The sequence below is a fragment of the Myodes glareolus genome, chromosome 9 (genome assembly GCF_982192425.1).
Source record: "Myodes glareolus chromosome 9, mMyoGla1.1, whole genome shotgun sequence".
NCBI classification, from domain to species: domain Eukaryota; kingdom Metazoa; phylum Chordata; class Mammalia; order Rodentia; family Cricetidae; genus Myodes; species Myodes glareolus.
Genome location: NC_142034.1, coordinates 14,144,569 through 14,162,345, shown reverse-complemented (window position 1 = coordinate 14,162,345; position 17,777 = coordinate 14,144,569). Strand labels below are relative to the sequence as shown.

At 43.5% G+C, this 17,777-nt stretch overlaps 1 protein-coding gene across 4 annotated transcripts in view; it reads left to right on the top strand.

Moving 5' to 3' along the window:
- Positions 1-8,995: 8,995 nt before the first annotated feature.
- Positions 8,996-17,777, top strand: part of Cep112 (centrosomal protein 112) — a 410,571-nt gene continuing 401,789 nt past the window's right edge. The window contains exons 1-2 of one of the 4 annotated variants that reach the window (XR_015738731.1): positions 8,996-9,190; positions 17,440-17,553. Coding sequence is in view for 3 of the 4 variants with exons in the window: in XM_087909848.1 (XP_087765974.1) it covers positions 17,448-17,553 (106 nt within the window). In the remaining variant the exon portion in view is untranslated. The remainder of the gene's footprint in view (positions 9,191-17,439; positions 17,554-17,777) is intronic. The other 3 variants (XM_087909848.1, XM_048446068.3, XM_048446067.3) reach the window with 3 other exon arrangements.

Genomic DNA, 17,777 nt, shown 5'->3' with positions numbered 1-17,777 from the left:
AAAAGACCTTCACTTACCCGTCGTCAGTCCAACATCTGGCTCTGGCGTCACTCCTCTGAGTATGCCCTACTCCTCCGTCCTCTTTTCCCTGCCGTATCTGTTGGCCAAACCCACCCGAGGCTCTCCTTCCCTTCCCTGTGCCTTCACCCAAGCAGTTGAGTGTGGCTGGGAGCAAGGCAAACAGCACAGTCATGCTGTTAGGTCCCAGTTTAAATCCATGGGTGCAACAGATGTTCCCCCCCCCACCGCCGGTTCTGTCCAGCATCTGACACTTGTCTGTTCACAGGGGCAATTTCTTTACTGGGGTCTTCTGTTGTGGTGTGAACAAGCAGAGGCCTCCTACTCCTACCTCGGGTCACAGAGCCATTCTGCCCGGGCTTCCTGCCTTGATAGATTGAGATGCCTTTGAAACCATAACAAGCCTTTCCTCCCTGATGTTGATGTTTTCTGCCGAAATAAGAAGAAAAGTAGCTAATTCAGTGCTCAAGGATATTTCAAGGGTATTTCAATCAGAGCAAACAATACACACATGGGTGCTTTGTCGCTGGTGTGTTTTCTGCAAGAAACGGCAGAGCAACGCAAATGGCAGTTAATCATCAGATAAATTAATTCCCTTGCTTTTGCCATCTTACACTGTTTTCCCCTCTACACTTATATTTTCTCCCGAGTTCATTTAACCCATTATGCTATTAAGTATTTGATCACCTAAAGCTGAAGGTTTGAGGGAGAAAGATGCACTGAAAGACAACATCTGAGTTCTAATTACCCTTAATGGGGGCAACTTGATTTGTACATTTTCCTGCTTTACATAATTAAACCTAGACCTTCAAAAGAGCCCATTTACAATTACTAAGACATTCTAGCGCTGAGTACATCTCTCCTTCCTAAGTCATAAATATGTTATAGCAATGAGATTTTTTGTTTCATTTTTAATCTAGTGTGTGTCCTAGTTTTGTTTCTGTTGTGATAAAAGCAGCCGAGGAACGAAGGATTGATATCAACGCACATCCATCATGCAAGGAAGTCACCGTGACCGGACCTGGGTACAGTTGGTCACATGACACACGACATCCACAACCAGAAGAGAGAAAGCTGCACCTATGCAGCAGCTTTGCTTGCTTATTTGTTTGTGCTCAATTTAAAGCCTCTAACTCCTGCAGGGTCCAGGAGCCCTGCCTAGGGAATGGTGCCACCCACAATGGGCCATTAACTTAAATAAGGCAATCCCCACAGGCATCCCCACAGGCCACCCCAGTGCAGAGGATCGGCCTTGGGGACTCTTCCCAGGTGCTTCTAGGTTGTGTCCTGCTAACAAAGTGGATTTCCTTTTTTTTTTCAAGCTGTTTAGAAAGCTTTTCAATTTAATTTTTATTCTCATGATCTATGTTTATATATTATGCTTGACCTTAGGTCCTGTGACCTTGCTAAGTTCATCTAGTTATATCTCTTAAAAACAAATGATTAAGATGGCTCAGCAGGCAAAAACATTTGCTACCAAGCCTGACAACTGGAGTTTGATCCCTGGGACCCCCATGTGCTACAGAGAGAGAACTGGCCCCCAAAAGCAGTCCTTTGATTTCTAATTGTAAATGGACATACACACACACACACACACACACACACACACACACACAGAAAGACGGAGAAACTATGGATAAGTTTTTCTGTGTGTTATTGCTGCCTCCTAGTGGCATTTATTGGGTTTGTTAGAGTTGTCTAAAGGAATAGAATAGGTTGGATATATGATATATATATACATATATGTACATATATGTATATATATAATACATATGTGCACATATACAAATCTCTCACCAATAATGATGACGATGAAGATGATAATGGGATTTATTAGATTGGCTTACAGGTTGTAACTGGATAGTCTGACAATGGCTGTCTCATGAATTTGATAGTTGTTCAGTCCAGGAGGTTGGATGTCTCAGCCGTCCCTATTTGGTGCTGGAGTCCTAGAGGATTCATGGAGAGTTGTTAGTCTCCAGCCTACACTGGACTCCTGAAGAATTTGGTTCCAAACAGGCAAAGGAATGTCACAGTAACAGGATAGGTGAACTTGATGATGAGAATGAGGGCAAGCAGGGAAAAAGCTGCTTCCTTCTTTCAGATTTAGAGTGGGTCTTCCTGCTTCAAATACTAGGGTTAAGGAAATCCCTCAGAGGATGCCCAGCAGCACGGTTTGCATTGGCTGCAGGTACAATCAAGTTAGCAGCCACGGGAGCCATTACACTGGGTCTCAAAATGTTCACCAAATACTTGGGAAGGACTAGAAATAGAAATGTCCTTGTATCCGGTGCTGGGCAATTTTCAACATGCAACATCTCCATCTTGCCAATTGTCCCATAAGGGAGCTAGAGCAGTTACATAGCTTGGATTTCTGCCATTTATCACTAAGGAGTCCCAGAACCCAGATACCTAGACGTCAGACCGTTGCCTTGTACTGTGATCACACTTCTAGTTAAGTTCTGATTTTCCCCAGTGGCTTCCTGGAAATAGCTGTGCTTGAAAGCTGTGATTTTATAGCCTGGTGTCACACTGGGCAGGAGGGCTGGCACTGACGATCGTCATACAGAGGAGACTGAAACACCCTGCTAACTGGTCGCTCCTTTCTTCCGATGCTAGCCAGGGTGACATATAGACTGTTGGGTATGGGGATAGAGTCAGTTTTTTTGCTTGTTTGTTTGCTGTTGTTTGTTTTTGGTTAATAACTCTTTAGCATGAGTTTCTCCAAGAAGTTGGGTTGGAGAACTGGCGTAAGGATAGAATGGTGAATTTTGTTTAGTTCTGGTTTAAATAAAAGAATCCAGAGTCACTGTACTAAAAGGTAATGACCTTTTCAGTTTTTATTAATGAAGAAAAGAAAATATGCCTTTTACTCTTTGCTCTTTCTTAACTCCATCGATTTGTGGTGTAATTTATACTTTTGTGGTCTCTAAATAGAAAGTTCTGAATCACTTCCCATCCAATTTAAGGAATTTACTGGTTGTGGGTTTGTTCTGATGTCTATCTCTAATATGTTTATATAAGACAACAGAGGAATGGTTCTTAGTATTTATAAATTGTTTCCAGTCTAGATAGCTAAATCATTCAAGATTTTATTTTAATGACATTTTAATAATAGAAAATGGTGGGATAAGCAGAATATCTCAATGGGCAAAGATGCTTGCTGCCAAGTCTAATGACCTGAGTTTGACCTTTCTGACCAAGTGAAGTGACTCCCAGAAGTTGTTCTTTGACTGCCATGGTGTGCGTGTGCACACATGCACGCATGCACACATGCGCGCACGCACACACACACACACACACAGAGGTAATGAAAGTAAAAACAGACAAATTTTTTGAATAAAATTGGATTGTACACACTATCAGTTTTACACAAAAGTGTCCAAAGTCATTGATAGTTTATTCTGTTTAAAAATGTGGAGGATCTTTGTCAATCTGTCTTAGTTATTCTTCTATTGGCATGACAAGGCACCATGACCCAGGCAACTCTTACGAAAGACAGTATTTAATTTGGGGTTTGCTTACAGTTTCGGAGGCTTGATTCTTTATCATCATGGTGGGGAGTATGGTGACACTCATGGTGCTGGGGCAGTAGCTGAGAGCTTTAACTTCTGATCAACAGACAGCAGGCAGAGAAAGAGGCTGGGCTTGGCAGTGTGACACACCTCCTGATTCTTCTCCGCAATCCACCAACTGGGGACCACACATTCAAATACAGGAACCTATGCAGCCATTCTCGTTCAAACCAGCACACCATCTCAGGTCAACTTCCTCAAAAATGAACAAAGAGCAAAAGAGATTCTACTATGGAAGACTAAAAGGGACTAATAAGAAACATTCACATTTTCAAAGAGTAGAAAATGCAAATTAAAAGCCATCTAACTTTTCTTAAGAGACAATTTGCATAGATCCAAAAAGTTGTTAATGTGACTCTGAAACTCTCCTAGATTGCCAAGTGTCTTACAGATTTGTAAAATAAGTTCGGAGAGTAATTTGGGGAGGGAAAACCTTAATGCTATTTTATGTCCATTGAAAATCACTTTTTTTAAAAAAAAATTTAGATGTCATTTTACATTCCAACCATAGTTGTCCCTCCCACCCCTCCTCCTGCCACCCCTCGCCCACCCTCATCCACTCCTCCCAAAAGGATAAGGGCTCCCATGGGAAGTCAACAAAGCCTGGCCTATTAAATTGAGGCAGGACCAAGCCCCTCTCCCCTGCACTAAGGCTAAGTATGAAATCCCACCATAGGGAAAGGACTTTGACAAGCTAGCTCATGCACCAGGGATAGATCCTGGTCCTACTGCCAAGGGTCTTTCAGATAGACCAAGTTATGCAACTGTTTCCCACATGCAGAGGGCCTAGTTCGGTCCCATGGAGGCTCCACAGTCTAGAGTTCATGAGTTCCCATCAGCTTGGTTCAGCTGTTTCTGTAGATTTCCCCTTCATGATCTTGACCTCCCTTGCTCATATATTCCCACCTCCCTCTCTTCGACTAGATTCCTGGAGGTAGTCCTGGTGCCTGGTTGTGGATCTCTGCATCTGGTTCCATCAGTTACTGGATGAAGTCTCTATGATGACAGTTGGGGTATTCATCAATCTGATTACTGGGAAAGGCCAGTTCAGGCACCCTCTTCACTATTGCTAGGAGTCTTAGCTGGGATCATCCTTGTGAATAATTCTTGTGAATTTCCTAGCACCAGGTATCTCCCCAGCCCCATAACAACTCTCTCTCTTAAGATATCTCTTTGATTGCTTCCCCACTCTGTTCCCCCCGAGACTCGACCACCTTGCTCCCTCATGTTCTCATCCTTCATCTCCTCCCTTTTATCGCCCTCAGTTTACCCATGAGATCTCATCCCATTTCCCTTCCCAGGGCAATTCATGCACCTCTCTTAGGGTCCCCCTTGTCTTACAGGCTGGAAAGATGGCGCAGTCAATAGAGTGCATGCCCTGAAAGCCTGAAAACCCTAGTTCCATCCCCACAGCCGCATGAAAGCAGGGTGCAGGAGCTTATAACTGCCGGCGTTGGGAGTGGGTGGGGTGGGCAGGAGTAGACAGCCCCCTGCGGTTGGCTGACAGGCAACCTCACCAAAGCTGCAGACTCCAGGTTCAATGAGAGATTGTCTCAAAAACTCAGGTGGGGCTGGAGAGATGGCTCAGTGGTTAAGAGCATTGCCTGCTCTTCCAAAGGTCCTGAGTTCAATTCCCAGCAACTGCATGGTGGCTCACAATGGTGGACACCAGACCAGATCTGTAATGAGATCTGGTGTCCTCTTCTAGCCTGCAGGCATGCATGCAGACAGAATACTGAGAATACTGTATATATAATGAAATAAATAAATCTTTAAAAAAAACTCAGGTGGACAGTGACCGAGGAAGGTACCTGTCAGTCACTGACCTCTGCACATACTGCACATGTGCACACAAACATATTCATACATGTACCCACATATCCATGAAATAAGTCTGTCACATGGAGGTAACAGAGTAACTGAGACTTCAACAATGACTTTTATTACAGAAATACTGTGAAAACCAGAATTAGTAACTACAGTAGAAAAGTAAACAAATTGTTTTATAGGTATATGGTGGGATAAGGCCACGTTTAAAGTGATGATGATGTAATGTACAGATAGAAGATTTGAACATATGTGTATGTGCATATAAGTTAATCCTGTTACTTTTTTCCCCTTCCTTCCTTCCTTCCTTCCTTCCTTCCTTCCTTCCTTCCTTCCTTCCCTCCTTTCTTTTTCTTTTTGTAAGACAGGATCTCTGTGTGTAGCTCTGGATGTCCTGGAATGTGCTCTGTAGACCAGGCTGGTGTGTGCCACCACCACCCCATCCCCAATCCTGGTTATTTTTTAATGGTAAAATTGTGTTAATGTCTTCTTTAAAGAGCCCAGCATTTTCTAATTTACCTACAATAGCATGAATACAAAATCTGAAAAAAGTCTGCAACTGAAAATTCTTAACTTAATAAATAAAACTCCACTTCTGTTTATGTCTAATTCTTGCTAAGGAGTGGAAACAACTGATTCTCTACTGCAGTGATTCCAAGTCAGGAACATTTATTTTTGTATCATGTATTTTTCAGCGTGTTTATTACTCACAGTCCTTCGAATGACTAGACAAATTCACATTGATGAAAAACAATGAAGGAAAAAAAATGTGCTATCATAATTCCGGTCTGCATTAATATTTTCCAAGAGTTATTTTGGGAGAGATTTGAGGGTAGATATTAAGGGAGGAAAATTCCTTCCCTCATTTCCTCTGAACTTGACTGAATTACATTTTTCCTCTTGCCCCCTTTGAAAAGATGTGCATGCGATGTGCCTGCATGTGTGTGTGTCTGAGTGTGTGTGTGTGTGCGTGCAGGTGTGTGAGTGTGTGCACCTGAGGTCGATGCTGGAAGTCCTCCTTGATCACTGAGCACGATGTCTCATTTGAACCCAGAGCTCCTCTATGCAGCGTGTTTAACTAGCCATTTTGCTCTTCAGATCCTGTCTCTGCCTTCTGAATGCTGCAATTATAGGTGGGAACCACAGCCACCTGGCAGGGGATCTGAACGCTGGTCCTCATGCACAAGCAAGCACTCAGGTACCCACTGGACTATCTCTGCAGTCCTTGTACTCTTTTTATTGTCTAAAAATCATGTGTTTATTGGTACCATACAATGTTTTGAAATATGCACACAACATGTACTTGTTAACTTGAGCAAATTAACATATATGTTATTTCATGCACTTATCCACTTTATAAGGTGAACACTACAGCAATATACCTTGAGTGGAATTTTCAAGACTATGATATATACTCTCTACTGCAGCAGAAGAAATGTCCAAAGCAAAAAAAGGTCAAAGGGAAGAAGATGGCCACTGTTCCTTCATCATGAAGAAGCAAGAGGCCAAAAACATGGCAAATCCTATGAGAAAAGGCCTAAGCACTTCAGCTCTGGACAAGACACCCAGACCAACAGGGACCTCACATGCTTTATCATCAAATGGCCTTGTTCCATCCGGCTACAACAGCAAAGAACCTTCATCTGTAAGCAGCTCAAAGTACTTCCTGTGATTAGGCCAGCTCATCCAGACCCTGGACTGTTACACAGCCACCACCTACTTTAGCTTGCCCAAAAGTGCAGGGCAGGAGAGACCAAGCTGGAGGAGAAGCTAAGGCTGCCAGCTGTGCTGAGCAAAAAGCTGCAGGCAAAAGGGACATGGCCACTAAGAGACTATCTGTCCGTCAAGCAGGAGTTCAAAGGGTCACAACAACCTCGGTAGAGAATAAGAAAGCTCCGCTCTTGGTCAACAAAGGGTCGGCCCCGTAGAGCTGGTAGGCTTCCTCTCTGCCTTGTGTCACGAGATGGGGACTCGCTACTGCCTCACTAAAGAGAAGACCAAGCTGGGGCGGCTGGTCCCAGGAAGGCCAGCACCACTGTTGTTTTCATGCAGATTAACTCAAGACAGAAACACTCCGCTGAGCAGGTGGAAGCTACCAGGACCAGCTACTGGGAGAGATACAATGAGATCTGCCACCACTAGGGTGACAATGCTTCCTGCCCAAAATCTTTGGCTCGCATTGACAAGCTGGAAAAGGCGAAGGCCAAAGAACTCACCACTGAGCTGGGTTAACTGTACACGGTTAATGTCCTGCACATAAATATAACACAAATTGCCCTTCAAAAGGTTCAATACACAGTTATTGCCTATAGTCTCCACGTTGTACTCTTGAGTTTCTTATTCCTACTTGAGAATCTGTATCTTTTGATCTGTAAGCTCCACCTCTTACATTCCATGGTCTCCTACTGGTCACATTTCTGCATATTTTACAATGATTCTCCATACAAATGATCTGGATTGTCGGTCATTCCTCAGCTGTGCGTGTGTTCAAATATGCTTTCGGAAACCAAATAGTCTAGAAAGCATTCTTCATTCTTTCTTTTCTTTAGCACAATTTGCCTCTGAAACTATGAGGAGCTATCGGTGTTTACCTCCAGGGAGACGGATTTGAAAGTGCACCTTGAAGAGTGTGGTCTTTTTCTGGAAGCCGAAAAGAGCTAATTACAAACAAGTGACTCTTCTGTTTTCCTTATGGAAAATTGAAAAGATGTTTCAAGCTGTGCTTGTGTTAGGTCGGGCACCACACTGAGCGCAAGGCAGGGATTCTGCAGAAGGAATTCTGCCGTGAATTTAGATGAAAAACAGTGGCACACTGAATTTCGTTTAAGGCAGTGTTCTTGCAATTTAAATTTTGTTTCTGTTGATATTTTAAAGTACATAGTTCAGAGCTCCTAGAAACGTAAAAGATCAAAGAGCATCACCACACAGCAATATAGACTGCCCCGAGATCCATGATACTTCCTGGGAAGGACAAAATACATTTTTTCCCCCTTTTTGATGGTACGATTCTGTAGAGAGTTACTAGACACAAAGCCGTTTATTTCAGTTCGGCGTCTTTCAGGGTTAGTGGTTTCAGACTTACGATGGCTCTTTATCCTGAATAATTCACCCTCACCTCTGCCGTGTGAGCTAACAAGGATAAATTCTCCTGGCTTTAAAGCTTACTCAAAGGTGATGTCTGTTCGAACAACAGACAGGCTTTTCTATGAACATTGTCCAGTAAGTCCATTGCTTTTGAGCTTTTCTTGTTTTCTCCTCAGTCTCTAAAGTGTTCACAAACTACTCAGTGGGAAGCCCGGAAGCAGCAGCGTTTACTCCACACAGCACCCTAGGATCACAGGAGATTAAACCGGGAAACCGTCAAGGGCTAGACGGGTGGGGGGGGGGAAGACCCACGAGCTTTGCGCCTGCGCAGTGGACTAGACCGTTACCACAGCGACGGAGCGGCTTGGGGGTCACCATTTCCCGGAGGGTGGGGAACAGCGCGGTGGGAAGTCTCCGCCCCTTGAGTGACAACCACACCTCGGAGGGCGGAAACTCCCGCCCCCTCGGATGTGAGAGGCAGTGATAGACATCATCCAGCACGTCGCCATGGCAACCGCGTGGCGGGTCAGCGGCTGTTCGAGGGGGCGGGACAGACGAGCTCGGTAGTCCCGCCCCTGGTTATGCTGGACGACCACGACCCAGCGGCCCGCAAGGATTTGAAACCGTTTGGCTGTGGCGGCAGGGCGGCGGCGGCCGAGTGGACGGCTTGCTTGTGGGGGCTGCAGGTTCTCTCTCTTTCTCTCTCTCTCCTTTTTCTCTCACCAATAGTTCCCGCTCCCGCCCTAGTCCCAGGTTCTGAGTGGAATTTTGCGCGGAATGCAGTCCCCGCGCGTGCGGGCTGGCTCGGGGAGGGGCGTCGCCGCAGGCCGGGGACCCGCGCTTGCGGCCTGTGTGGCGCGCGCCCCCGCGGGATTAGCAGCCCAGAGAAGGCCAGGGAAAGTTCTCAGTAAAGTTGGGTCAGGCGGCATGGCGTGGCCCAGAGCCTTAAGGTAGGGGCTTGGGGTTGTGAGGAGAGATCTGAGTCCTGGAGCATGGAGGACAGCCGCCCGGGCCTGGGTGGGCCACGCAGGCGCCGCTCACACCGGCGGAGGAAGTGACCGCAGGGAACCGGACGGCTGCAGTGCTCTGCCCGGGGAGCAGGACCCGACTGCAGGCTGGCTCCGAGAAACTTCTGCTGAATTTGGGGTTTGCAAGCTTCCTAGCCCGGAGTCGCGGTCCTTGAGCGGGACGTGCAGTATTTGTAGAGACTCAGAAAACGAGTACTTAGGACAGCGGCCTTTTGTTTGAGACAGGCTCTCACTGTGTAGACCTTGCTGGTGTCGAATTCACAGAGATCCACCTGCCTCTGCCTCCTCAGTGCTGGGATGACAGGGCGTGTACCCTTTCCCCCCACATCAGTATGCTGGTATTTTTATGACTTGTCGTTACTATTTAAAGATAATGGGAAGTAAGATAGAAAAGGCAAGCGAAATGCCATTGAGCCCGTTCCCTTACCCCCAGCTGAGGGGAGAGCAGAATCATTTGTGCAGTGTTCAGGTCCAGCTGATTGCCTACAGGACCCAGTCGGGTTATTGACGCCGCTAAGCCCAACCTTCCAACGGGTGAAGGATAGTGGAAATCGTGTCTATCTGGTTAAGTGCCCTGGAGGACACACCGGGATACATTTCTAACGCCCACAGTTGCCCCGATGTCTTCTGGGAAGACATCCAGATGTGTAACCCGCAAAAACGTGCCCTGGTAACCCTTGTTGACTTGTTGGCATTTCAAGTCCTCTGTATTACTCTCCACAATATATTTATATTGATGGAACAAAACGCATTTTAAGTAACTTTCAGGACTATGTTGCGTTTGGCGAGGTGCATGCTATGAAGTGCGTCTTTGGCTTAGCGGTTTTCTCTTTTTAAGGCTGTTAATATTGGCAGCTTGCGTGTGCTTTACTGACTTCTATGGCAGCCAAGCACCTTTGAGAAGGTCTTAGCTTGTTTTATAACTGTCCACAAAGAAACAGATTTTTGAAAAGGTGAGGCCAGTGAGTTTAATAAAAGACACCACATAAATACAGAATATGAATACAAAAGACACCCTACTTTTTTCTGTACTTTTGAAGTAGGTTGTGCATGTAGCAGTCATTTTAATTATCAGTGAAAGACAGGCCATGAATGATTTAATTCTAAACCAGAGATAGAGTTTTACCTATTTTTCCTTTTTCTTTAAACTTTTTGAGACATGGTTTCTCTACATAGCTGTGGCTGTCCTGCAGCTCACTCTGTAGACCAGGCTGGCCTCGAACTAGTGAATAAGTCTGCTTCAGTCTCCTAAGCGGTGGGATTAAAGGCATGCGCCACCATGCCTGGCCTTATTTTTCAGTTTTAATACCTTAAACCTGAAGTTCTAATGTAGTGTAAAAACCTTTTTGATAGCGAGACCTAATCTGTGTGTACAGTATAATTTATTTGTGTAGCAGAAATTCCTTCCAAAATTGAAATGGTAATTTATATTTTTTGTTGTTGTTGAAGAGTAAATAAGGGGCAAGGAAAGGCAGAGTTCGGCTAAGTATCATGTTGGTGTTATTTTTGCGCAGGTATATGCGTGCATAGAAATTTGGAGGCCAGGAGTCAGTGTGACCTTTGATTCCTCAGGAGCTGTCCAACTTGTTTTAGAGCGAGTCTCGCTGAGACCTGGGCTCCCTGATTAGATTTGGCTGACTGGTGAGTGAGCTCTAGGGAGCCACCTGTCTCTCCTTCCTTCTGCTGCTGGAATTACAGGTGTCTGTCTCTTGTGGATATTGGGGACTGAACTCAGTTCTCCTGCTTCTTCAGCAAGAACTTTACTGACCCAGCCCATTTCTGCTTTTCTTTTCTGAGTATGATTTGACTATTACGTGTCCAGACCGCATTCGGATTGCCTTTTTATTATTCGAATTACTTTTTTTTTATTAGTTGGAGATATTTCTGACTTACATGTAAATGACCAAGTTGTCAGATTATGTAAGACCTAGGGATTTCAGAATTTTAATCTGGGCTTTGCGTAATTATATGATTTTGGTGAGTCACTTAACTGCTGAATGCTAGTCTCTTCTAATATCAAACACTAACATTTCCACAAATGTCAAAGGATTTATTGAGACTTAGTGATTACGAGGAACCTTTTTGCTTTGGCCGCAGCAAACGACAGGCTTAGGCAAACTTGAGTACATGGGCATGCGTGTAAGCCTGGGAGTGTATCCAGGGCAAAGCTGAGCTTAGAGTTGTGGACCTAGGAGTTTCCACTGTTTTATTTATCCACTTGAATAGTTGTTTTCAACTTTATTATTACCCAGTATGCTATCATAGTGTGCTTTATATAATATCATACTGTACTTTCACCAAGTACTGAATATATTGTAGGAATTTAAAATGAAACAAATCAAACACAACTCCCCCAAACGAATGAACTGGTCGTTAAATTAATTTAAACCAAGTTACTTGATTAGTTAATTATTTATGCAGCGCTGAGGATTGAGACTGGAGCCTCACATATGCCAAGCAAATGCTCTGCCACAGAGCTACCTCCCCAGTCCTGGATGAAGTTTGTTTTAACTGTGTCTTAAAGTTGAAAGCACATTTCTCTCTCTCTTTGTAAACATAGAAAGTAGGATGGCCAGTTTTGACAAATGGAATTAGGAGCGTGTATCCTGTAAGACCTAGTTGGTGTTCAGAAGTGTTCCAAACCAATCATTTGGGGCTGGGGGGATGACTCCGTCTGTAAAGTGCCTGTGGTTCAAGCATGAGGTCCCGAGTTTGGATGCTCAACCCTCAGATAAAAGCTGAAAGTGGTGGTGTACAGTGGTAACCCCAGAGACAGGTAAATTCCTCATTCTCATTGGCCAGACAGCCTAGCTGAATTGAAGAGCTTCAGGCTTAGTGAGAGGCCCTATCTCAAAAATTAATGTGCATAGTGATCAAAGAAGACATGCAAAAATGCCACATGAAAATGCACACACCCACAGAAACTTGTACTCCCCCCCAAAATTGTCAAAAAAGCCATTTTTCTATCATGCAGAAGTTGAACATCAATCTGCTTATTCAGCAATCAATTCTTTAGCCCCTAACATGTATTTTATAATATGCAGGATGCTTACTAAGGTGTAAGTTGCTTTCCAAGAACCTCTGCTTTCCAAGAACCTCTCCCAGATGTAGAGAACATGTAAATGATATGCAAATTATGGTAAATGCAGTAACACACACGTGAACATTTACAGTAAGAAGAGAGCAGAAATTAGCCTAGGGTAATAGGACTAGCTACGCTCAGCAATGACACTAGCTGTATATGTCTGCCCCCAGGTCTGTATAGACCTGTGCATTGATTAGGGGAGTCTTGGAGTGTTTGAAGAATGGTGAGAAGTTCATCATGACAGTGGGGAGGTTAAAATGGCCATTGGTGGGTTTGTGTAGTTAGGCGAAGACTAGCCGTGGTCAGAGATAGGCCTAAATGGGAAGGCACTTGCACGGCTCACATGGGCTCTGGAAAGTATCCTGTAGAGATACTGTCTATCTAGAGATAGAGCAGCAGAGAGATTTTGAAATTGTTATGATTAGCATCACCTTTTCCTCAGGTAGAGACAGGGCTTGTTGGAGGGCAGGTCACGGGGCCATTGTAGTAGGTACAAGTTAGTGGTGCACAGGTTTTCTCTGGTAGAGCGCAGTGAGAGTAGAGAAGCTGGGGCTCCTGCCTGTTTGTCCCTGGGCTGCTTGATGGAGAGTTTAGAATATGGAAACCTTGATATGTCTAGCAAGGAAGATGAAACAGATGATGATACCACTAAGCATATGGAGACAATTGAAAAGAATTTCCTTTGGGATACACACACACACACACACACACACACACACACACACACATATCTTCGTAACAAACAGGACATTACAGAATAGGTCCAGGAAGCTGCTGTAAATATGAGTTTGGAACTGCAAGGAGAGAGTAAGTTAGTAATAAAATTTAAGGTAAACAGCATAAGCAAACTACCAGTACCGATTGTGACTGCCCAGACAGAAGGTAAAAAGTTGGATTCTAAGAAAACCAAGGAAAGAGCAATGCAGAATCTGGACTTAATGGTGCCTGGGGAAATGAGCCGTTGGGAGACTGAGAAGAAAGGACCTGGGTGGCAGCAATGCCGGAGGGAGTGAGCTATTAAGTCAAAGATGCACTTCTAGGAGTAGCGAGTGGTACTAGGCGTAGGAGTAGTGCCGTAAGGAGGGTAGGGTGCTGTGAGGTGTGGTACCAGGGAGACAAGAAGATAGCTGTTTGGATCATGGGGGACTCTGAAAGGGCTCAGCAACCTGCTGGAGTGGAACGGGTGATTCCCATGGAGAATGGAGCTGGAAGTAAAGTAAGAGTGCACTGGTGAGTGGAAGGCCAGACTGAGGGGCGACACAGGAGGAGAAGGAGCCAGTGAGATGGAGAATTTGAAATAAGAGGGAGTAGGTAAGTGATAGTTAAGAAGTGATAGGAGGAGATGCCATCTTGGAAAGAATTGCTGCTGGCTGGGATGTAGGAATAGTGGCAAGGTAAGGATGTAAGGATGTATCCTCCTTCCAGAGGTGGGAGGAGTACCATTTTAGTAGTACCATTTTTTTTCTTAAGTTGAGAAAAAAGTCACAATTGATTAAGGGGCTTAAGGTGTATGTTAAGTTTTGGGCATTGCTCTGTGGACTGGTCAAAAGTCAGCTCTTCAAAGAGCCATCCAACTTCCAGACAGTGCCATCTTTCTGGAGTGGCTCTTTGGTTAGAGACAGGATCAGTGGGGTTTGCAGTGTTGCCAAGGGAAGAGGAGGTGGGATGGGAGGAGGAGGGAGAGAGGTGCAGGTGAGCGTCCAAGGAGAAGGTGCTGCTATCAGGTGCCGGCCTGTTCCCAATGGGAATGGAAAGCAAGCGTGTAGCCAGATGACTTGAGGCCCCAAAGGGGCGATTGTGAGAGAAGCAGTAGCTGGGATCTTAGCCAGTGTTTGCCCTCCTAGGCAGTGTTGGGTGGAGAGAATGAAAGACTGAATAAATCACGCACCTGTGTGCAATAGTGAGGCCATAGCTCCCTCTCATGGCTGTGAGAGAAGTGAAGGGAACCAATGGAAGGTAGGGTCACTGACCGAGACAGGACAGGAGGCTGTAGAAAAAAATGGGGAGAAACTGTAAACATTAGAGCCTCCTTTTGCAGGGATAATGTTAAACTGTGGCATAGATCAGCTTTGAAGGAAGGGCAAAGCTTCCCCCAATCCATCATTTGTAAGTATGTGACAAGTTGGGTAGCTCACAGTTTAAATAGACATTGATTATGGAATTTTTCTTTTTTCTTTTTCTTCAGTTTTAATACAAAGACAATTAATTTTTTGAGGATCTGTAGACTGAACCTAGGCCTCAGACATGCTAGACAAGTACTGCACCCTTTACTAAACTGCACTCGGTTCTTTTTTACTTGTTATTTGGAGACAACATCTGTGTAAATAGTTCAGGTTTGCCTCGAGATCATGCTGTAACCAAGGTAGGCAATGAGCATTCTGAGTAATGGCATTACATGTTTGCGCTACAGGTAAGGATTGAAGGAGTGTGTGTGTGTGCGTGTGTGTGTGTGTGTGTGTACCAGATGCCACCTCCTCCCACCCTATCCTTTGAGTTAGGCTCTTTCACTGAACTTGGAGCTCATCTATTGGTAGACTTGGTATCCTGGGAATTCCAGGAACCCGCCTGTCTCTGCCTCCACTACAGGAGGATTATAAACACATGTGCCCACGCCTGGGTTTTTGATGTGAATACTGGGGATCCAAACTCAGGTCCCCATGCTTAAACAGTAAGCTCTTTAGCAACTGAGCCATCTTGCTACTTCCTGGATATATTTTTAACATAAGATAGTTTGTTTCTGGTTTTGTCAGTGTATATGAAGAGTTAATATTTTTAAAGGTGTAGGGGGGAATTAAAGGACTTTTAAGATTTTGACATATAGTTCAGTGAATTCTTACACATGTACAGACTTCACAATTTCGTCAGCAGTTCATGTGCAGAACAGTTAGATACCCCTGGTAGTTTTCTGGTGCACATCCTCTCTATTCAGACTGTCCTTTCCTGATGATCTCTGTGACCGCTGACTGTTCTCGCTGCTAAAGTCTTTTTCCTTCTTTGGGACCTCATATCAACGGACTTAGCACATAGCCTTTTTTTTGTGTGTGTGTGTTTTAAATTTTATTTATTTATTTATTTATTTACTTTTTATTTTTGAGACAGGGTTTCTTTGTAGTTTTTGGTGCCTGTCCTGGAACTGGCTCTTGTAGACCAGGCTGGCCTCGAACTCACGGAGATCCGCCTGCCTCTGCCTCCTGAGTACTGGGTGGTGGTGGTGTATGCTTTTAATCCTAGCACATAACCTTTTGAAAAGGAGTTCTTTCCCTGTAGCTTTTCTTGTTTTGGGTGTCAGTATTCATTCTTGGTTGCTGGGTCCAGCATTAGTATGTGTGATCATATTACAATTTGTGACTGTTTCCACTGTTGAGTTTTAAAAAGTCACTCAAGTCACCACATTCACACTTTTTGTGTGAGCATAGATTTCACATTTCATTTGGGAGTTTTTGTCATATGGTGAGTGCATGATTAGCTTTGAAAGACACTGTCAAACAATTTCCAGAAAGTCATTGTCATTTCACTTTCTGGCCGGCAACGCATCAGAGTTTTGTATTCTCCATTCTCACCACCATTTTGCATTTCTTGACTTAATTTTGTCTGTCCTCATGTGTTGTTGGGGTATTGCAGTATGGTTTTGCGTTTTACTTCCTTAGTGACTAGTGATGTTGAGCATCTTTTTATGTGCATAATTGCCATTATTTGTATTTTTCCTTTGGTGAACGTATTGCTGTTTTAAAATATAATATAACTGATTTAAATAATATAATTTAAAATATAATTATTAAAATAAAATAAAATATAACGGACACATAGGAGTTATATATGTTTGGAGGATTCATCGCTGTATTTAAAACCATGTATGCAGTCTGTAATGACAACAGGGTAGTTGATACCATCATTCCAGAATCTTATGATGTATTTCTTTTTATCATCTCTCTTATCATTTAAAAATATATAATTAATTACTGTCAAAAGGATTGATTTTTGTCATTATTTTTATTGAATGTTTTTTATTCTTATGGCCAAGTGATGAGAATTATTCATATTTTCCTTATTAATGCTATTTTTCTGTGCTGGAGTTTGAACAAGGGCCTCACAGCACACAACACTGCACCACAGAACTCTATAATTCCCCAATCACTCATGAGCTATTGATAGAAGTTACTTTTGAATTCAGAATTTGCAAGGACTTTTCCCAGTCTCTATATAGGATCTTTACAGATCAAAGCTAGCAGGATATTTTTGGGGGGTGGCGTGGAGTGGGCTGAAGTCCAATATTATATATCAGTTTTTTTTGTTTTGTAGGTAATCTTTTTTTTTCTTTGTTAAAGTCAAGGAGATCTTTTCCTTTATATTCAATTTTTACAGTTTACATTTAGGTCCAATATTCATTTAGACTCAATTTACATGCATATTGTTACATCATTATTGTTATAAAAATTGTCATTTCTCTTTGATATGCCTTTGTTAGATATCATGGGTTCATACTTTTATTGGTCCATTTTGTGCTTTCTGTTCTGTTTTTCTGGTCTATATGTTCTCTATGCAGCACTGTAATGTCGACTGCTATAGTTCAGCTTATAATCAAGTGATGTGAGCCTCCAACTTCACAATTCTCCAAAACTTTTGCTGCTACTTGGATTCTTTTACCTTCTCATATAAATTTTAGAATCGGCTTGTCTTAAGTTTTGATCAGAATTTCACTGAGTCTAGCAGTCAATTAAGGAGGACTGGTATTTAACTGACAAGTTTTCTTTAATGTGCTTTCTCATGGTTTCCTAGCCTTCCTCATACAGATACTTGATGCCTAATTTTAACTTTTTCACAGAACAGATTATGGAAATGGAAAATGAAGAAGAAAAATGGGAGAAACTGGATGCAGAATTTGATCACTTTGTGGTAGATATGAAGCCTTTTGTTCTAAAATTACCCCACAGGTCAGGTAAGATTGTGTTTGAGATTAGACTCTTGTTTTTGAGATATTCTTACTATGTAGCCCTGGCTAGACTGATGTTCACTATGTAGACCAGACTAGCCTCCAGCATACGGCCTCAGCCTCCCCAGTACTTGGTTATAGGCCTGTGCCACCATATCTAGCTGAAATTAGATCCTTAAGATTAAAAATAAGAATATCTGATCAAAAACAGTTATATTAACTACTAATGG